The sequence below is a fragment of the Varanus komodoensis genome, unplaced genomic scaffold (assembly GCF_004798865.1).
Source record: "Varanus komodoensis strain SLA01 unplaced genomic scaffold, ASM479886v1 scaffold74, whole genome shotgun sequence".
NCBI classification, from domain to species: domain Eukaryota; kingdom Metazoa; phylum Chordata; class Lepidosauria; order Squamata; family Varanidae; genus Varanus; species Varanus komodoensis.
Genome location: NW_025336401.1, coordinates 948,336 through 966,907, shown reverse-complemented (window position 1 = coordinate 966,907; position 18,572 = coordinate 948,336). Strand labels below are relative to the sequence as shown.

The 18,572-nt window shown below is 54.7% G+C and overlaps 1 protein-coding gene across 3 annotated transcripts; it reads left to right on the top strand.

Annotated features, from left to right (window-relative positions):
- Positions 1-6,902: 6,902 nt before the first annotated feature.
- NONO (non-POU domain containing octamer binding) lies at positions 6,903-17,825 on the top strand. 3 transcript variants are annotated; one of them, XM_044452759.1, is made up of 11 exons: positions 6,903-6,960; positions 7,574-7,739; positions 9,497-9,717; positions 12,011-12,312; positions 13,025-13,120; positions 13,458-13,654; positions 13,762-13,846; positions 15,100-15,205; positions 15,357-15,399; positions 15,724-15,833; positions 16,941-17,825. In XM_044452759.1, exons 2-11 carry the CDS (start codon positions 7,595-7,597, stop codon positions 17,076-17,078), a joined length of 1,443 nt encoding a protein of 480 aa, XP_044308694.1. In that variant the 5' UTR covers positions 6,903-6,960; positions 7,574-7,594; the 3' UTR covers positions 17,079-17,825. The 3 variants fall into 3 exon arrangements, with proteins under 3 accessions (XP_044308694.1, XP_044308695.1, XP_044308692.1); XM_044452760.1 differs by lacking the exon at positions 6,903-6,960 and adding an exon at positions 7,087-7,105 and having other exon boundaries at positions 9,524-9,717; XM_044452757.1 differs by lacking the exon at positions 6,903-6,960 and adding an exon at positions 7,087-7,105.
- Positions 17,826-18,572: the final 747 nt, after the last annotated feature.

The window sequence follows — 18,572 nt, the reverse complement described above, 5'->3', positions numbered from 1 at the left end:
TGCGACTGTCCCGTCGCCCCCAGTTCCCACACGCACCTTGAGCACGGACGGTGCACTCTGGCTTCTGCCCTGCAGGAAACAGGCATGTTGAGATCAATCATGCCTATCCAGCCAAAACCAAACACCAGCGAGTGATGCACTTGAATTATGGATGGCAGCTGTGCACAAAAGAAAAGCGGGGAAGGGAAGGAGAGGAGGAAGAAGTGTGTGTTGGGGTCGCTCGTGGAAGTGCTCCGCAGGCAGCGCTCCTTTCAGCCACAGCCGTTGCATCCAGAAGGCCACCGAAGCCACGGCACTCCGACGAGGCGCCGATAGCTGGGGCCATCACGAGCAGCCTAGGCCCTTGCTTGGCCCATCAGCGACTAGACGCTGGGCAGAAGCTCCTCCACTTGCCGCTTGCCAAGCCAGCCGGGCAACAGCTCCTCCTGGAGGGGTAGGCAGACCCCCTGTGGGTTCCTCCTCACCTGGAGAGCCACCTCATGGCTGCCTCAGAGCAAAGGTGTGCAAGGAGAGGGCCCTCCGGCCTCTTTCTAGGAGAGGTGCACATGCCTTCCTCTCGCCGGCCTCCCTCAGCTCAAGGGCACAAGGACCAGGAGAGCAGTGAGTCTGGGGGCTATGGGAGGCCCTCCTTGTGAAGCACAGCCAGTGGGTTGTGCACAGGGAGAAAGCTCCCCTCCGGGAGGTTTCCTGCTTTTTTCTTGAGAAGACTGATGGCAAGGCGGGGAAAGTGCTCCATGGCGCTCAGGCATTCTGGTATTTGTTCCCCGAAGGCCCTGCCAGCCTCATCTCCCCAGTTTCTGTTCACCTGCTGCATGTGAAGAAGCGAGCGAGCGCTCAGTGCTTGCATAACACTGCCAGGGGCATTCCTCCTGGTGGGGCTACCCCAAAAGGGTATTTCTACCATTTTGCTATCTATCATTCCATGTGAGAATTTGTGTAAGTCTTCACCGTGCTGTCGTGGTTTGCTTTTTTCTCATTTAAGAAATGGCATCCATCCTAGCAGAAAGATGTTCCATGCATTGGAACATCACAATCTCCTAAATCAAATGTTTGTTTTCAAGCTGCCAGTGACTAGCCTCTACCAAACGCCACTCAATCTTACATTTTGAGATAGAGTGTTATTTTTCCTTATCTTCTTGCAATCAGAAGTTGCATTATTGTCTACCTTTCCAGGAAAAACTCAACAACCTGGAGTCTGTCCTAGCATCAACAGTGTTTTATTTTTTTAAACCCAGCTAAATTTTTCGCTCCCTTCCTTTTATCGAAGAGGAATTGCTTAAAAAAAAACACTAGCCGAGACTGGGATGCATTCCATGTCTTTAATCACTTCTGGGGACCCACACACACTACCGGGCTGCCCCAGGACATTTGGCTACCGCCAGCGAAGTGGATGCCCCCTGAGAGGAGATTGCTTTCTTCAGCACCGGTGATGGGGCTGCATCCACTGCAGCGCTGGCGAGCAGCAGACTGCGTTGGCCGCGGGTGGGGAAGGCTGCCGCCTGCGTGCAGAAGGCCTGGCTCAGTCGCCGGCTGCGTCTCCAGGTGGACCTGGGAAAACCAGTGCTGTGCTCGATGGACTCTGCTGTCTCGGGGGGAGTGTCTAGGCTCCCTCCGAGACTCGGACGTCCTCCCGGGAGGGGTGTGGTGCTCCTGAAACTGGCATGCATTTCCCGTCAGAGGGTGTGAGGCTGTTTCTAAAGCTGTTGTCCAGGTGCCCTTGAGATGTGTTGGGCCACAACTCCCATCATCCTCAGTCTGCACAGCTGCCAGTTTTCCCAGCACAGGCACCCTTGCCTGGCAACACACAGTCTGGGCCTCAAGTCGGTGGCCCTGCATGAGCTGAGTTCAGAAGGAGGGATGGTAAGGGGGGTCCCTGGTCTGATCCACAGCGTCTCCAGGGAGGCCTGGACATGCTTCTGCCCGAATCCCTGGAGAGCTGCTGCTGCCGGTCCATGCTGGCCCAGATGAGTCGGCCGCCGAGGCGCCATACCTGCAAGCTTGCAGTCCCCAGCGCAGGCAGGCAGGCAGGCAGGCAGGAAAGCCCTGCCGAAAGCCAGGAGAGCCGCTTCTGCCAAACAGGCTACTGGTCCTGGGCTGGATGGAACCCGTTTCTGCTCAGCTTTCTCCCTTCCCCGTGGTACAGGCCGTGCTGTCCTCTAGCACCCACCCCACTTCCTGTCCCCTCTAGCCGCTGCCTGAGGCTGCCTCCTCCACACCTAACGCAGGGACGGGGAGTGTGACCCACCGAATGTTGCCAGGCTCCCCTCCAGCTCCCCTCACCAGCGTCTCTGCTGGCTGGGGCTGTGAGATTGGCAAGCCAACACGATCCATGTGCCAACGAGCCCCCCACCTCTGGCTTGATGGCAAATGGACTCTGTTTTCTTTGCAGGGGAGATGACTGAGTAAAACATAGCTAGTGGCCACTCCTGGACACTTCAGACTGCCAAAGGGGGGGGGGGGACTCCTGCATATGTTTAGGCAGCGAAGGCTCTATGGAGCCCGTGCAGTGGAGCCATGAAAGCTGCGACTCAGGAAATGCGGGGTCTAGCCCCCACTCGCTGTGGGGCTTGGGTTCCGCTTGTGTTCGGCCCCCACTTCTGTGGGGCTTGAGTTCAGACCCTGGCTCTCAGCCTAACCTATCTCACAAGGTTGTCTTTAGGAAAAACTGGAAGGCCATGTCGACCACCTTGGCTCATGAGGAAAAAGGTGGGGGTATCGAGGCCACGCCATAGTGCAGTTCCCAGCATGCCTCAGCCAGCCACGCTTGCTGGAGAATGCTGGGACACGCAGGGCTTTCTTTCGCCTCAGCATGTTTGCCTTGGCATCAGCGAAGCGAGGTTGACCGTCGCGTGGCAGAGTCCAAAGCTGCGATTCTGCGCACGCTGGGAGGAAGCCCCGGTGAGCTTGCTTCCCATTGACCGTGTGGGACCAGCCTGTAAAAGAGTGACCTTCAAAGTACTGTTCTTGCCGCTGGGTACGTGATGGGGAGCCAGGGGGGCATCTTTGTCTGACCCTCAGGCTGGGCTGGGCTGGGCTGGGCTGGGCTGGGCTGTTCAGGGGCTGAAGCTGAGCCTGGGGTGGCTTTGTGAAATCCCTCTTGTCCTAGAGCAGCGGGATCAGCTTTCCAGGGCGTTCCTCAAGTGGAAAATTTGGAACGGTGGGTAGGCCTCCCTCCAGCTGGCACTCTTCCCTACACTGAGAGACCACCAAGCGAGGAAGGGGGCTCTTCTCGCACAGGGCTGCTTTCTGTGGGGCAGTGTGAGGAGGTCCAGCAGGCCCCTGTGGTGCCCGGAGATGCTTGCTGGGGCGGGTGGGTGTGCTTCTCCGCGGACACGGAGGCAGAGAGGATGCTTCTCCGGGCACAGTGCCCTGTTTTGCTGCATTCTGCGAGGCCAAGCTGCCTGCCAGCCCTGGCCTGGACACGCTGGGATCCCCAGGAGCTCGAGCTCGTGTGCACCAGCGCAAAGGCATCTGCCGGAGAGGAAGATCAGCGCTAGCTCTGCAGAGCACCTGCTCCGCGTGGGGCCTCGCCAGGGCCTCTGAGGCCGCCTGGCATTAGCACATCCCTCGGCGGGCCCAGCCTGGAAGCGGCAGGGCGTCCCGCTCTCCGGGTTGCCGGGGCTTCCGTCGCCAAGTAATTCAGCTGGGCAGCCACAATGGGACTCGCTCCGCCGCCGCTCCAGAGGAAGTTACGCCACTGACGGGGGAGGCGCGGGGCGGGCGCGCGGTGCCTCTGGCCGGCGGGCAGGCCGTTCCTCGGCGCGCGGAGGGCCCGGGCCCGGGCCAGCCTCGGCTCGCGGCAGAGCGCCGTGTGCGCGCAGACAATAGCCGTGCAGCCCGGGCCGGAATGCGCGGGGGGGGGCGGGGGCCGCGCGCGCGCGCGCGCGCGCTGCGCCCCTCACCCGGCGCTCCCCTCCGTTGCTTGCCGGACAAAGGGCGCGCAAGCGGTCCCCGGGCGCCCCGCCAGGGCAGGAACGGCGGGCGGCTTTCCACAAGCGAGGCACAAACGCTCCCCGCAGGGGGACGGGGGCGCGCGCGCAACGGCCCCCTCCCCGTCTCGGGCGCATTCCTCAGTGCCCGCTCCCCTTCCAGGTTTTCCCCTTGCCGGGCCTCTCCTGCCTCCTGTTGCAATGGCCTCCAGGCGCGCATTTCCTGCTGCTTTCTCCCAGAGACCGCCAACCTCCGCGCTCTGGAAAGGGAGCGGAGCTGGGATTCCTGCGTCCCCAGATGGAGGAAATGCTGCAGGCAGGGCCTGGAAGCCTCACATGAAAAATGGCCCTGGGGGGCCGCGTGTGAGATTTCCGCAGGCTCCCTTGGAGCTGTAACCCGCTGCGCTGGTCGGCATCCCCCCCCCCAACCCCCATCCCTGCAAGGAGGATTGTTGTCCGGCTGTTCTTGGAAGCCCAAGAAAAGGAGTGCCTTTTCCGGGCCTCTTCGATGAAACAAATGGAGCCCAGCCTCCACTCGGAGCCTTCTCTTCAAGGCTGTACCTGCAGGGCCCGGTCTCTCCCCAGACAGCTTATGATGGGATGCATGGGGGAGCGGGGTGGAAGCGTGGGCATGCTAGCAGCAAGCAACGCCACAGATGTGGCCAGCATCGGTCAGATGGGACAACAGCAAAAACGGGGTTGTGGAATGAGGGCTGGGCTGGAACAAATCCCGGTGGAGTGGACACGGCTGCAGGAGGCAGATGGTTGCATCTTCAGGTGAGAAACAATTTGGAACTTCTTGGAACACGGTTGGCCTTGAGCCGTTTTTTGCCTCTGGGTGGGGGAAGTCAAAATGGTGCATTCTTCCCAGACTGAAGCGAGAGGGCCAGGAAAATGACACCCACCTCCAGTGCCACGTAAAACATTTGGGATTGTCAGACTTGACTGGGGGACCTGCAGCCCCTGGCAGCTCTCTATGGTCTCACCGCCACAAACTGTGTGCCTACATATGGGCAAAAATATGGGGTGAAGTGGGAGAGAAGGCACCTCTCCTGGGGTAAACCTATGAAATTGGGCAAAACATGGGCGCACTACACATTCAACATTGCTGGGCCAATCTGGAAACAGAAATATAATTTATTTAACATATCCTGTCTTATCCTATGCAACCTAAAAATAACCCAGGCAGTAGCTTTTATTGAAACAGAGCTTTTAAAAGTTGGGAATATGCAAATTTTTGTGAAATGCCCTGTGCAGGACAATCTCAGGACCTTAAGGGGCTGTTTTGCCTTTTTTTTTTTTTTTAAAGCCAGTAGTTAGTTTCACATTAGGAGAAGGTAAAACTCCCTGGAGAAGACGATAATGCTAGGGAAAGTAGAAGGTAGAAGATGAAAAGGAAGACCAAATATGAGATGGGCTGATTCTTTTAGGGAAGCTACAGATGTGAATTTGGAATGGCTGGGCTGCACTGTCATAAACAGGACATTTTGGAAACTTTTCACTTGTAGGGTCACAAGTCACAGACAACAACAACTTCAGTGCGTGTATTTTCCTAACAGAATGATGACATGTCTATGCATGAAGCTTCCAGTATGAAACTTTCAAAATGCTGGAATAGGTAATCAGTTGCAGGATTTCTGAGTAAGTGTGGGTACCATTGCTGCTCCATTTTCAAGACACTTGAAATGTAGCTATTTTCCCATAAAGGTTGGTGAAGAGTTAAGCATGACTCAAAGTTTGCAGAGTCCTATAGGAACAACAGATAACTAATGAGAAATGCTCTTTGGTATATTATTTATTTATTGATTGATTGATTTATACCCTGCCTTTTTCCTACAAAGGGCTCAAGGCAGTTTACATCATTCTCCTCCATCTTATCCCCACAACAACAACCCTGTGAGGTAGGTTGGGCTGAGAGTCTGTGGCTGGCCCAAAGTCACCCAGTTGGCTCCATGGCCGAGCGGGGACTCGAACCCGGATCCTCTGAGTCCCAGTCCTGTGCTCTTAACCACGACGCCACCTTAAACCTTGAAGATTATCTTCTACTACATCTTTATATAATCTTTTACATGAAAACCTATTAATACATTCCCACATATATGTACAGATGAATTTGGGTGCAAACATATGCATTGTAAAGACGTATAAGATTATGCCTGCACCATTCGACCCGCTGAATGATTATTCAGAAGTAAACCCACTATGTTCACTCAACTTATGCCCGAGAAAGCAAACACATTATTTCCCTGTGAGATTGCAATCCTTACTACGCTCAGGTATTTAGGAAAGAGCCGCACTGAATGAAGCTCGGCTTCCCTTCGTTGCATGGCCGCGATGCTATGCTTATTTACTAGGAACTTCCCCATGACGGCGGCCAGGTGAAGACGGAATAGGATCGCGCTGCGCCACTCCAGCTCTTTCTCCCATGGCGTGCACATTTTCGCGCCCGTCTGGGAATCCTCATTTGGAGCACCGCTCTAGTTCCCGTGATTTGCATACATTTAAATATCCATGAGCGGGACTCCCGCCCGCCACTCGCTTTCGTGCTGCTAGCGATAAAAGAGGCCCGGCCCTAGCGCCCCCCACCGGTGGGCCTCTTCCACCAGGACGCCCCAATTCCTGGCGCTATCCCTTTAAGAAGCAGAGCTACATCCAAGTGCGCGTGCGCGGACCTTTCGGTGCCATCGCGTCGCTGGCTCCTCGCTTTCCCACCCGCTCCTTCCTCTACTGCCCCTTTGTCCCTTCCTTGCCTCTCATCCGAACTTGACTGGAAAGCGCCTCGCATGCTGATTGGCAGCGGTTTGCGCGGGCTGGGGGGGGCCCTCGCGCCCGGCCAATCGGTCAGCGACGCCTTTTAATCGGCACGACGCGCCACCAGCCAGCGCTAGTCCGTGGGAGGACGCTCCGCCAATCGGGACCGCGAGGAGTAGCGAGTGGGGCGGGCCGCGCGCAGCCAGCGTGCGCAAACGGCTTCCGGCCCCGCGCGCGCCCCTTCTCGCCCCCCCGCCTCGTTTCCGTCGGCTCGTCTGAGGTGAGAGGGCCGCGGGCGGCGGGCCCGGGTGTGAGGCGGAGCCGCGCCAGCGCCGGGACGCTCGGGCCGCGCCAGCGTCTCGCCGACGCCGCTGGGCCGCCGCGGCCAAGCAGGAAGGAGCCGCAGGCCGGGCGCGAGCGAGCGCGTGAGTCAGCCGCACTCCGCCCGGCCCCGAGTCCCTCCGCCGCGCGCGGCCCTTCCCCGCCCGGCTCTCCCGCCCTTCGAGGCAGGCACCGCGGCACCGAGTCCCTCCGGCGGGTTCTTAGGCCGCCTGCCAGGCCTCTTCGGCCCGCGCGGCCCTGGAAGGCTTCGCCTCCCGTTCCCCGCGGGCGAGACCGGGAAGGGCCCCGCGCAGCCCGCGACGCGTGCATTGCGCGATCCGGCGGCCGGACGTTTCGGGCGTGCCTATTCGCGGTCTGACGGGCAGCGGGGCGGCTCTCTGTGGAGTCGGCGGGCGGTAGCTCGCTGTCGTCGTTCCCCATCCGCGCGACGGGGGTCGTCCTTGGGCTTCCCCGAAAACGTCGAGCGTGGCAGGAACACGTGCCGGCCCGTTGTCGGCCGGTATTGCGTCGCGGCGCCTTTCATGCATGTCCCGTTCTTCCTCCCGCCACAGTCCCCCCGCCGGAACTGAAAGATGCAGGGCAACAAGGGCTTTGCGATGGAGAAGCAGAACCACACGCCTCGGAAGCAGCACCAGCACCATCAGCAGCAGCACCAGCCTCCGCCGGCGCAGCAGCCGCCCCCTGCCCCGGCTAACGGGCAGCAGACCAACAGCCAAAGTGAGTATCCGCTTTCTTGGATGGGACTGGGCTCGCGAAGCGCAGCTGGCTGGGCCGGCAGATCGGCCTACTTGAACTTTCCTGCTGCTGCTCCTGTTCAGAGCCCGGTTTGGGAAGGCAAAATAAAGAATACTGCCGGTTCTCTGTCTTTCTTATTTGGCTGAGTTTGCACTTCTGAAAGACTTGAGTGCATGCTTCACAAACTTGCAGCTTTTATGTGGTCTGAGAGAGCTTTTGCTGCGATCACTGGAAAGTTGTGCCTTTTGGATGGCTATGTTCAGAGCAGAAAACACAACTGAGGTTGTGTGCCTATGCACGTATGCGAAATATAGCAGTTAAGAACTCAGTAACATGGAAAAGAACGCATTGTGCAAACTAGTTGTGAGTTCAAAGGGGAGCAAAATCCACAGGGGCTTTTCCCATGTCTTTGGGGGATTGTAGAGGTGGATGCTGAATTCTCTGCAGGTAGCATTCCTGTTGACTCACACCCCAATGTGAACTGCAAAACATGTTTTTTACAGCATTTGTGGTAAAACTTCCAATGTTGTAGGTCTGTTATACTCTTCACTGAAGAGTATAATCAGTGAAAATCCACTGATTTTCAATATGGGTGGAGTTCTTAGGTTGGAGTTAGTTCAATGTCCTGGAACAAATATACCAGAGAAATCAAGAATGGAAGCTGTTGCACTGAGACACTTAATGTCTGTCGTTCATGTCATTGGGTATTACTGTTTACCTCCTTGGTTCTTAAATATGTTCTCCTCCCCCACCCATTTGAAAATAGAATTATTACAATAATATAGTATTTCTTTAAGATACAGTTGCCAATATATTTTGTTTCAAAGTAACAATGTCTAGATTTTAGTGTGAAATGCTTAGATTTCATTAAGCAGCATGGAAACAGCAACTGATTTACTTACTAGTGGTTCAAGGATATGTGCTTTTTAATTGCAAAAAAATTAATTTGTAGATTAGAAGCATAATTAACTAGTGAGATGTATATGGGATGGGCAGCATGGCTCACTTATACTTCTGTGGCTGCTGCTGCAGGCTCATGGGTTGCATCCTCAAGGTGGCTTAGCATCTCTGGACCTGAGGAACATTTTGGCCTTCTTTTTTCATCTGGGCTGGGATGCCCTTGCCTGCATTTGTTGCAGTACTTCTGGTGGCTCTGAACATCCCATAAACACCTGCTTTTCTTTTCCATCACAGCATTCAGTAGAACTCATGTTGAGCTTAGGACTACTTTGCTTCTGATGGGGGTCAAGGCATTGGGTGGTGTGTTCTCTGAGTGGCATTGCTTTTTGGTCTTGTTTGTAGTGGCTCCTCAGAATTGCAAACTTTAAGGTTGTCTTTCTTGGAACCACACACCCCACCTGCTGTGGTGTGCAGCAGTGCCTCTCTCCAGCTCATTCATATGGGTGCTATTAAATTTTGGGGCCTGAGACCTATCTGTCCAGTTGCAGTGCCTTCAGTGCCCTGTGGGTGGCTTTGCATTGATAATCTGCAGCATCCCTTGTCTGGGCAGGGCAGGGGCGGAAAGAGGGATCTGCCTGGTTAGCTGGCTGCCTTAATTGTCTCTCACACACAGTGAGTGATGGTTCTTGGCAGTTGCTTTCTCGCAGAGCTACTGGCTTGTATCTCGAGTTGCTGTTAAGATGGCTGCAGAGGGAATGCTTTAGGATGCTTATTACATGTTCCGACTTTTGTCTTCCTGAATGTGTTAACACTTGGCATTTGTTTCTCCAATTTTGTAGAACGATTATGTACCTTATTCCCCTCAGATGAAGGCCTGACAATTGACCTGAAGAATTTTCGAAAACCTGGTGAAAAGACCTTCACCCAGAGGAGTCGCCTGTTTGTGGGGAACCTGCCCCCTGATATCACAGAGGAGGAGATGAGGAAGCTGTTTGAAAAATATGGGAAGGCTGGTGAAGTGTTCATTCATAAGGATAAAGGCTTTGGCTTTATCAGGCTGGTGAGTGGCCATGGCAAGAAATCGTGCTGGTTGTGGGCCTGATTCACATGGGTTTGAGCAGCCAAGGGGATGTTGCATGATGTGACATTCTATGAGTAATGCACGTGTTCTGTCTGGCCCCCTTTGACCATGAAAACATAATTTCTCCAGATTTTTCAGAATTACTCTACAAAGTGTGCTGATTACCTCTGCTACTGCAATTTTATTGCAATTGTATACAGAGAGGGGAAATCAGCTGTTAGCAGGTCTAGACAGGCATCTTTCTTGTCAAAATGTGATTATTATGGCCTGCAGGCTTAAGAGATTGTCAGCTGATTATTTTGTGGCCTTTCGCTTCATCATGTGCTGATTCCAGCTTGGCTGGTTTCGTACAGCAATTTTTAACACTATATGATGAGTGACTAAAAAATTGGGAACTTTTGGGGGACTAGATTTCCACTTCCATAAGTCTCTAAACTTTGAAGTCAGCAGCTTTTAGCTGTTAATTTTGCCGTACTTTCATGCTAGTATTTTCAGAGCTGAGGAGCAGGTTTTAAGATGTGTTGCAAGAAAAAGATGGGCATGTTCTGTACCTTCAAGAAGATGTGTATCATTTTGATGCAAAATGGTATCTGAAGGGGTGAGAGGAATATCAGTTGCAAAGTTGTTGTTTTTTCACTTCTAGCATTGCCTCTGAGTTCATTGTAAAAGAATATTTGGTCTAAGTGCTTACATTTTTAAAAAGAAAAGTACCTTAATTATTGTCCCAAGTCGTTCAGAATTAAGTGCAAGTGTGCCCACATCGGAAAAATTAAAACCCACTGAATTCAGTGGCAGTGACTGTGAAGTAAGTGTAGGGGATTGCAGTGCAAAGCAAACCATATTAAGTATGGCTTTAAAATCTGCTGAACAACCCTGCATAATAAATCAGTTTAGTAAATAAAGCGTTGGCCCAGGTTGAACATCCCAGTAAAGTGGGTTTCCAGAGAACCGTGGCTTACTGGGATTGAGCGCACGGCTTGACCACTGCCATTGCCTATTCCTAGAGGTAGGAATGGCTACAAAAATTAGAGCCTTTTGTCTGTGCTATGTTGTGGCTTGATTCTGGTTTGATTCTGCCTAAACAAGCTAGCATCATAAGCCATGGTTTGTTTTTGGCTTATGACTGGCTCATTTGGGGAGAGGCAAGCCACAGTTCCTGGTTTGAACCTCATGATAAGTCAAGGACCAAGGGACTGCAGTTTGCGTAATTGCTCTTGCTTGTTGGAGTAGCTAAATAGGGAGTGATCAGGTGGTGGCTGCCAGCAGACTATTCATCAGCAACACACCGTGGCTCTCTAGAAATCCTAGCCTATCTTTGCATCCAAATGCAGCTGTCTTCTTCACGTTGTGCACTGGTGTTCTGTGGCCCCACGTGTTTACCTTCTGTTCCATGCGTGGTAATTACTGGAAGCAGCAGCACTGAGCCACTAGGAATGCTGTGTTTTAAGGATGATTTCCAGGTGTGTAATGCCTTGGTTAAAACAGTCTCTGGCTAAATCACACACAGAAATAGTTGGAGAACATTTGTGAGGGTCAAGCATTATTCAGTGTGCAGCTTTACATTTCTTCTCATAGTCCTGGAAACTTTTAGTGCTTGTTGTTACCTGAGATGCCCATAGCCACTTCTTAGAAGTCTTGGCTGTTTCTTATATTTAAAAGTGCCACCCACTGCAGTCTTCAGACTGGTACGCAAGTACATTAAAATAATTAAAAAGAAGATAGAGCTAAGCCAACCTAGAGAAAGTATTTCCTATATTAGTCAGTTTCACTTTAAGGACAGTGAAAAAGGCCTTTTCATGTGCTCACTTATAACAGCAATTAGTTGAGTATGTGGGGATGGGCCTTTTTCACAGTGGCTCCACATCTCTGGAATAAATTGCCATCAGGTCTGTCAGGCCCCATCATTGCAGCCTCTTACGGAGGCCTCGAAATCCCCTAATTTACACTGGCCGTCCTTTTACTGATCATATTTTATTATATTGGATTGTGGCTGCAGTTGTCTTTTGTTTGTCGTAAGATTTATGCTATGCTGTTTATGAAGTGGGTGGTCCCTGCTTTTATTGTTTTTAATTCTTTTTCATTTCTCCTCTGCTTGCATTATGTATGTTGTAGCCACACGCGCACGACAAGGACAGTTTCTATAAATAAGTAACATATTTTAAGGAAGCCCAGGATGAAAACAAAATAAACTGCTCATATTATGAGAGGGGTTCAGAAACACTAGCCTGGTGAATTTTAACTGGGGCCATCTGTGGGTCTTTTGTGTGCCTAGGAAACACGTACTCTGGCTGAAATCGCAAAGGTAGAGCTGGACAACATGCCCCTGCGTGGGAAGCAGCTGCGAGTGCGCTTTGCGTGCCACAGTGCCTCACTGACTGTCAGGAACCTGCCACAGTTTGTGTCGAATGAGCTCTTGGAGGAGGCCTTCTCAATGTTTGGCCAAGTGGAGAGAGCTGTGGTTATCGTGGATGACCGGGGCCGGCCTTCCGGAAAAGGCATTGTGGAGTTCTCGGGAAAGCCTGCTGCTCGGAAAGCTCTGGACAGATGCAGTGAGGGGTCTTTCTTGCTCACTACGTAAGTGTGGTGGGTGCGGCAGCTTGGCCGGGGGGGGGGGGTGGCTTGCAGCCCGAGGGCACCAAAGCGTGCTTCGATTCAGTCGCAGGGACTGAATCGAAGTGATTTTCTCTGCCTGTGTCCACAGAACTAAATAGAGGAGCACTGGCATTTTGCTTGTCCCAGTGGTGAGTAGTCATCGCGTGTGGTGAGCAGGGCTGGCAAACAAGGAATCCTCAGCACGCGGGGTCTGTGCAGTCGGGGCTCTGCTCTGTACGGTTGTTGGCTCTTAACGATCACCACAGTTCGCACAGTGTCAGTCGCTTCTATGTCTGGGTCACTGCTCACTTGCCTGATCCTCGAAACTGTAGGATCTGAATTAGTTGGTGCTGACGGAGGTAGTTACTTACAGATAGATAGCACTACTTGCAGGACTGGGCTAAGGACAGCACGGACTGGTGGCCACGACAGCATCTTCCCCATGCTGCTTAATGTTTCTGACATTTAATTGCTATGTTTCTCCCGAGAACCCTTATTTGGCCCCAAGAAGCAGCAATGCCCACTTTCAGGGAAAGAGTGTGGGTAACCAAGATGAGGAATAGCCTGGCTGTGCTGGGTTGGTGTCAGGGCCCGAACTCCTACTCTAAGCAAATACTGCAGCTGACTTACCAGGCATTGTCATGTATTCGCTTTGGATGCCACTGGAAACTTGTGCTTCATTTTGGCCTGCCAGGTTCCCTCGGCCTGTGACTGTGGAGCCCATGGATCAGTACGATGATGAGGAGGGCTTGCCAGAAAAACTGGTCATCAAAAACCAGCAGTATCACAAGTAAGTGCTGAATAGGGGAAGGAGAAACGCTGGTGCTTTCTCGGCAGGAACGGCCGTTCTCAAAAGCTGCTCGTCCTGGGGCATGTGTCAGCAGGCAACTGCCTGCCGGTGCTTTGGCCACTCTGGTGGGAGCCTGCCGAGCCGAGCAGGTGTGTGAAAGGCACTGAGCAGCTTGCTGCGTGGATGGGCTGCAGTTCTGGGCTCGGTATTTCCTCCTCAAGCACATGCAGGGGGCAAACTGCTGCTGTGAGAACAGGATGCGGTCTGCTTTTGTGCCAGACCCGTGGCTCTCACCAAGTTCCCTGGGTCACGGGGCCTCCCCACGTTGCGCCTCCAGGGAGCGTGAGCAGCCCCCCCGCTTTGCCCAGCCCGGTTCCTTTGAGTACGAATACGCCATGCGTTGGAAGGCCTTGATCGAGATGGAGAAGCAGCAGCAGGAGCAGGTCGACCGCAACATCAAAGAGGCACGGGAGAAGCTGGAGATGGAGATGGAGGCGGCTCGCCATGAGCACCAGGTCATGCTCATGCGGCAAGGTGAGCCCCGCGGTCACCCCAGCAAACCACAAGCGCTGCTTGCCAAGCTGGGGGCGCTCGGGTAGAGCAGAGGCACTCATTGGCCATCCTGCGGGCCTTGCTCCTAGATTTAATGCGGCGCCAGGAAGAGCTGAGGAGAATGGAGGAACTCCACAACCAGGAGGTGCAGAAGCGCAAGCAGCTGGAACTCAGGTGAGCAAGGAACGATCGGAGCCTTGGCTGGGCTTTCTACGGCCAGGACGGAGTCAAGGTGAGCCGGGTCACTGCTGCGCCCAGCTTGGGAGGGGCCGGTTGGCCATCCGTCGGGTGCCTTGGCTGCTGGCGGACCGAGCACAGCAAAGCCCAGGCACTGTGATGCCAAGCCAGTTCAGTCTCTGGCGGGTCAGCTTGGCTTCGCCTGCCTCCCTAGTGGACCAGTGGGTGGGGTGTCCGCTAGAGGTCTCGGCAGCTGAGCTACGCGCGGGCCACGGGAAGCCTCGCTGGAAGCGGAGTGTGGCCTTTGGCGAAAGCACCCGGTGGATTGTTCACCCTGCACATTGGAGGAGCCAGCTGTGCCGTGTGGGCTGTGCCCACCGGGGGCTTGGCTTGTAGAGGGCTCGGGAGTCGGATGGCCCCTGCCCCCAAGCGGTTCAGCAGCTCTGCTGGATGCTACTCTGGGAACATCTGCAGCTTGCGGTGATTCACTGGAGAGCTGGGTGGGATGTCAGAGGGTGCTCCCCCGGTGGTTCCGCACAGATCCATGGCCTGCCTGGGGCCCCTGAGAGAAGAACCTCCAGTGTGGCAGCCCCGTTGCCGCGGAACTCCCTCTTTCAAGGCAGCATTTGTGTGCTGCTTTGATTCCTGCTAGAGAGAGTCCTACCTGGGATGTGCTTTGCGTGGGCCACCCACGGTCTCACTGCTATTTTGTATTTAATGCGAAGCTTTCATTCCTCTGCTTGAATTTCCTACCATTCCCTGCTCTTGACTTACTGTGGGTGCTGAGCAGTCTAGAAATACTGCGAATAAATACACGGAACAGCTTGTGTAGAAGCTGCTGGAGTTGCCACGGGCTGGCGTGGCCTTCCTTGCACGGTATCTGTGTGGTCCTTACGATTTTGCAGCAGGGGATTCCCAGTGGCTCGGTTCTCCGCTAGCACTTCCCAGAGCCCCTTCTGTGGCTTGGCTGTAAAGCAGGAAGTTCCTTTGGAGCTGTGTGACAGGATAACTGCCCCATGTATTGATGTTGGATGCTGTGCTATTTTTACTTTATTTTATCTTATTTTATTGTTACTGTAAGCCGTCCTGCGGCATCTGTGGTGGGACAGTACACAAAGGTTCTAAATACATACATACATGTTGAGAGTGTGGCTCTACACGAGAGAGAACAGGTTCTGAAGAGCTAGTGCCGGGAGTGATGAGGCCGAGGCTTCGGACGCAGTGGGACTCTCTCAGGGCTTCCCTTGCAGGCAAGAAGAGGAGCGCAGGCGCCGTGAGGAAGAGATGCGGCGGCAGCAGGAGGAGATGATGCGGCGGCAGCAGCAGGAGGGATTCAAGGGGGCCTACCCGGATGCGGTAGGAGGGCTTCTCTGGCCTGGAGGGTGGGCTGCTGGCCGTGTCGCCACCTCCGCCTGCAGGCGGGAGCGGGGAGCTCCTTCTTACAACCTTGAGGAAGGGATGGAGCGTGTCAGATGCCAGCTAAGGCAGGACTCTCTGTCTGTTTCAGAGGGAGCCTCCAGATATGCGGATGGGACAGATGGGCATGGGAGGTAAGCTGTCTTCTGGAGAAGTTTTGCTGCATGGCCCTGCTTGCTCGCTTCCTCATCCAGTGCCTGCAGGTAGCTGAGCTTGGATGGGCCAAGAATGAAAGTGTTAGTAACTGGCAGGCACAGCTGTGTTCCGAGGCAGCCAGGGCAACAGCACCTGCGTGCGTGCGAGAGAGGAGGTGCTCTCCGAAGGGCTCGTGGAGAGGCGGCTTCGCTGTGGCGGCCTTGCTGTGGGTTGCTCACCTGGCAAGGGCCATCCCGGAGCTGGCTGGAATTCCCTTGCCTTCAGGGGCTTGCTGTGGGAGTACCCCTTGCTTGTCTTTCCAGGTGCGATCGGCATGAACAACAGGGGGACAATGGGAGGCACCAGCGTTCCGGCTGGACCCCCTCCCGCCACTGGACCTGGACCAATGATCCCTGACGGAGCTATGGGAATGGTAAGCTGAGCGAAGGCACCGTCTTGGGAGGGATCCGTCTGCCCTGGAGCTTTTGCTCGGGAGAGGTCTGTTTGCCCGTGCACCCACATTCCTCATTGGCATCCTCCAGCCAGAAGTCAGTTGCACAAGTTAAGGCGTGGCACAAAATGCGTTGCAGGTGGCTTGAGGCAGTAACTGAGGCCCCTCCGTGCAGAGGATTTGTGGCCTTCCTACTTGGCAAGTGCTCATCTGTTGGGCAGGTGTTCTGTGTGAGTGGATTCCTAGCCTTTGCGGGACCCTGAGCTGTTGTGAGTGTTGAGAAATTCATGGGATTTCCTCGTTTGAGGCGCATGACAGATGCAGCAAGAGGCAGGCCATTTGGCTCACTTGATACGCTCGTTGAAGAACAAGAGGCACAGCTGCGTTTCTCTGCACTCAGGGTGGTGATAGCCATTTGAACGGGGGGGGGGGGGGCGCTCTGGAAGGGGACTAGCACAAACTCCTAGAGAACAAGGCTGTTGGTGGCTGCTAGTCCAGAGGGCTCTGCACCCTCTGCAGGATCCCAGGCAGGAGGCCTCTGCCCAGCAGTCACTGGAGCCGAGCGGGACGGGTGGGTGCGGCAGTCTCCGTCGTGTCCTGCTTGTTGCCTTCCTGCGGGCAGCTGGGTGGCCCGTGTGGGTGAAAGCCGGACCAGATGGAGCTGGGCCTCACCCAGCAGGGGGCTTGTATGTTGCCGTGTGGAAGCTCCCACCAGCTGTTTCGGGTGGGTGGAGCGACGCAGGGCAGGCGCTTGCTCTTTCCTCAGCGGGTCTGGCGTGCCAGCGGCATACAGATGGCTCAGGCATGTCCCCCTCCTGCTTAGTGTTATGCCCACCTGCCTGGCTTCCTCTTGCCATTTGCTGATTGGACCTCGTTCGGGAGGCAGAGGACAGAGAGGCATTCCCAGTCTGCAGAAACAGTTGTGAGAGTCCTCCTGGTGCTCTGGGAGTTAGAGGACCCGAAGTCTTCCTGTGACTGGGAACCACCTCCAAAGTGGGGCAGTGCTTCCGCGTTGGAGGTCTCGGGTTGCATTTCTTCTTGAGAGATGTCCCTGACCCAAGCTTTCCCCCGCTTCTCGTTCCACACCAGACTCCTCCGCCACCCACCGATCGCTTTGGTCAGGGGACTGCAATGGAAGGACTCGGAACTATGGGCGGAAGCACACCAGGATTCAACAGAGGAGCTCCTGGGGGGGATTTTGGCCCGAACAAGCGTCGCCGATACTAAGGAGGAGGTTAGTGCCCTGGCTGCTCCCTCAAGCGAGACCCTCAGAGGCTCTCCTTGCCCCGGGGACTGGCCATGGCCGAAGGGCACCCGGCCCAATTGGCAAAGGGTTTAGTCGACGCCACAAGGTGCATTCCTGCAAAACAATGTGAAGAGCGGATCCCAGGAGGCTTCAGTAGCTGTAGTGTGTGAGGCCAGGCCAGGGCCCGGGCGCCTCCCATTCCCAAGCGCCTCAGCACAGGCTCTGCCCCAGCTGACACGGCCCTGTTGAGGCTGGCGCTGCCCTCCGCCAGCCCTTTGCAGGCCCCTTCGGAGGGCTGGGGCAGAGCCAGCGGATCCATCCATGTCTGTCGCTTCAAATGGCTTATCATGTGGGGGGGAGGGTCAGTTTTTTAAGACTTGTAGCTTTTTACTTCTTTTCCTCTGGACCATTTTTCTTTACTGTAGCTCGCTGGTGCAGCCAAGAGGGCCAGGTAGTGGTGATGGTGATTTGGGGATGAATTATTTGGTGTGTTGTACCATTCTTTATTTTCTACTGGTAGAAAAGTACAATCTATTGGACAAAACAAGAAAATTCCTGTTGAAGACGCGATTGAAGCGATTGTTTGTATAACCCTAACTTTGCCTGTCTTGTGTAGAAGTACGAGACTGTATGTGTGACCCCGAGCTGTAGTCGTCCACTAACAGGTTGAATTTGTCTGAAGGTTGTTACAGGAATGCATTATTAAAAGGGATTTTAAGCCTTTTTCATCTGGTGTGCAGTCTCCTCTGTTTCCCGGGTTCTGCATTTTGGATTTTGGTCACTAGAGGGAGAATTTACGGCTGCTCTCATAAGGCTCTTGGAAATGGCGCTGCGATCTTTACTCTGGCTGCGAAGGCCTGAGGCTCCGTGCCCCAAAATGTCCTCTCTCCCCCGCCGGTGCTCTTCCTGCCGCAGTTGCAGCTTCCCTTCTGCCTAGAGGTGTACTAGGAAGACGCAAGTGGCCGTACTTCACTGTCGGTCTGAACTAGGGTAGTAATTGGAGCCCAGGTGGAATAATCTTTACTGTAGCGACCTGGTCCTACGTATAAACAGTCTGCTGGAGGGGAAGGGGACTCAAGCACGGCGCAAGGCTCATCTGGCTTGCCTGCCCAGCTCCGTGAGCCGAGTCTCACGTGGTGGAGCTCCCGGCGACCGAAAGGGGTGTTTGTGGTGTAAGAGATTCCCAGCTGGCCATGAACGAGAGCCGGGGCGGCAGCGGGTAGGGGAAGCAGTGCCTCACTTGGGGCCGGGGAGGAGACGGCTTTGCCTGGACACTGCCTGCACTGGATGGGCGGTGGGAGGAGCTGCCGGAAGGGGGAGGGCCCCTGGGCTTTAGGGCGGCATGCAAATGTAATCAAGAAGGTGGGGTGGAGGTGCAGGGCGGGAGGGATGGCTAATAGCACGGTGGCAGGGCATAGGCCGCCATGTGCCAGGTCTCAGGTTCGGCTCCTGGCATCCATCCAAGGGGCTCTGAG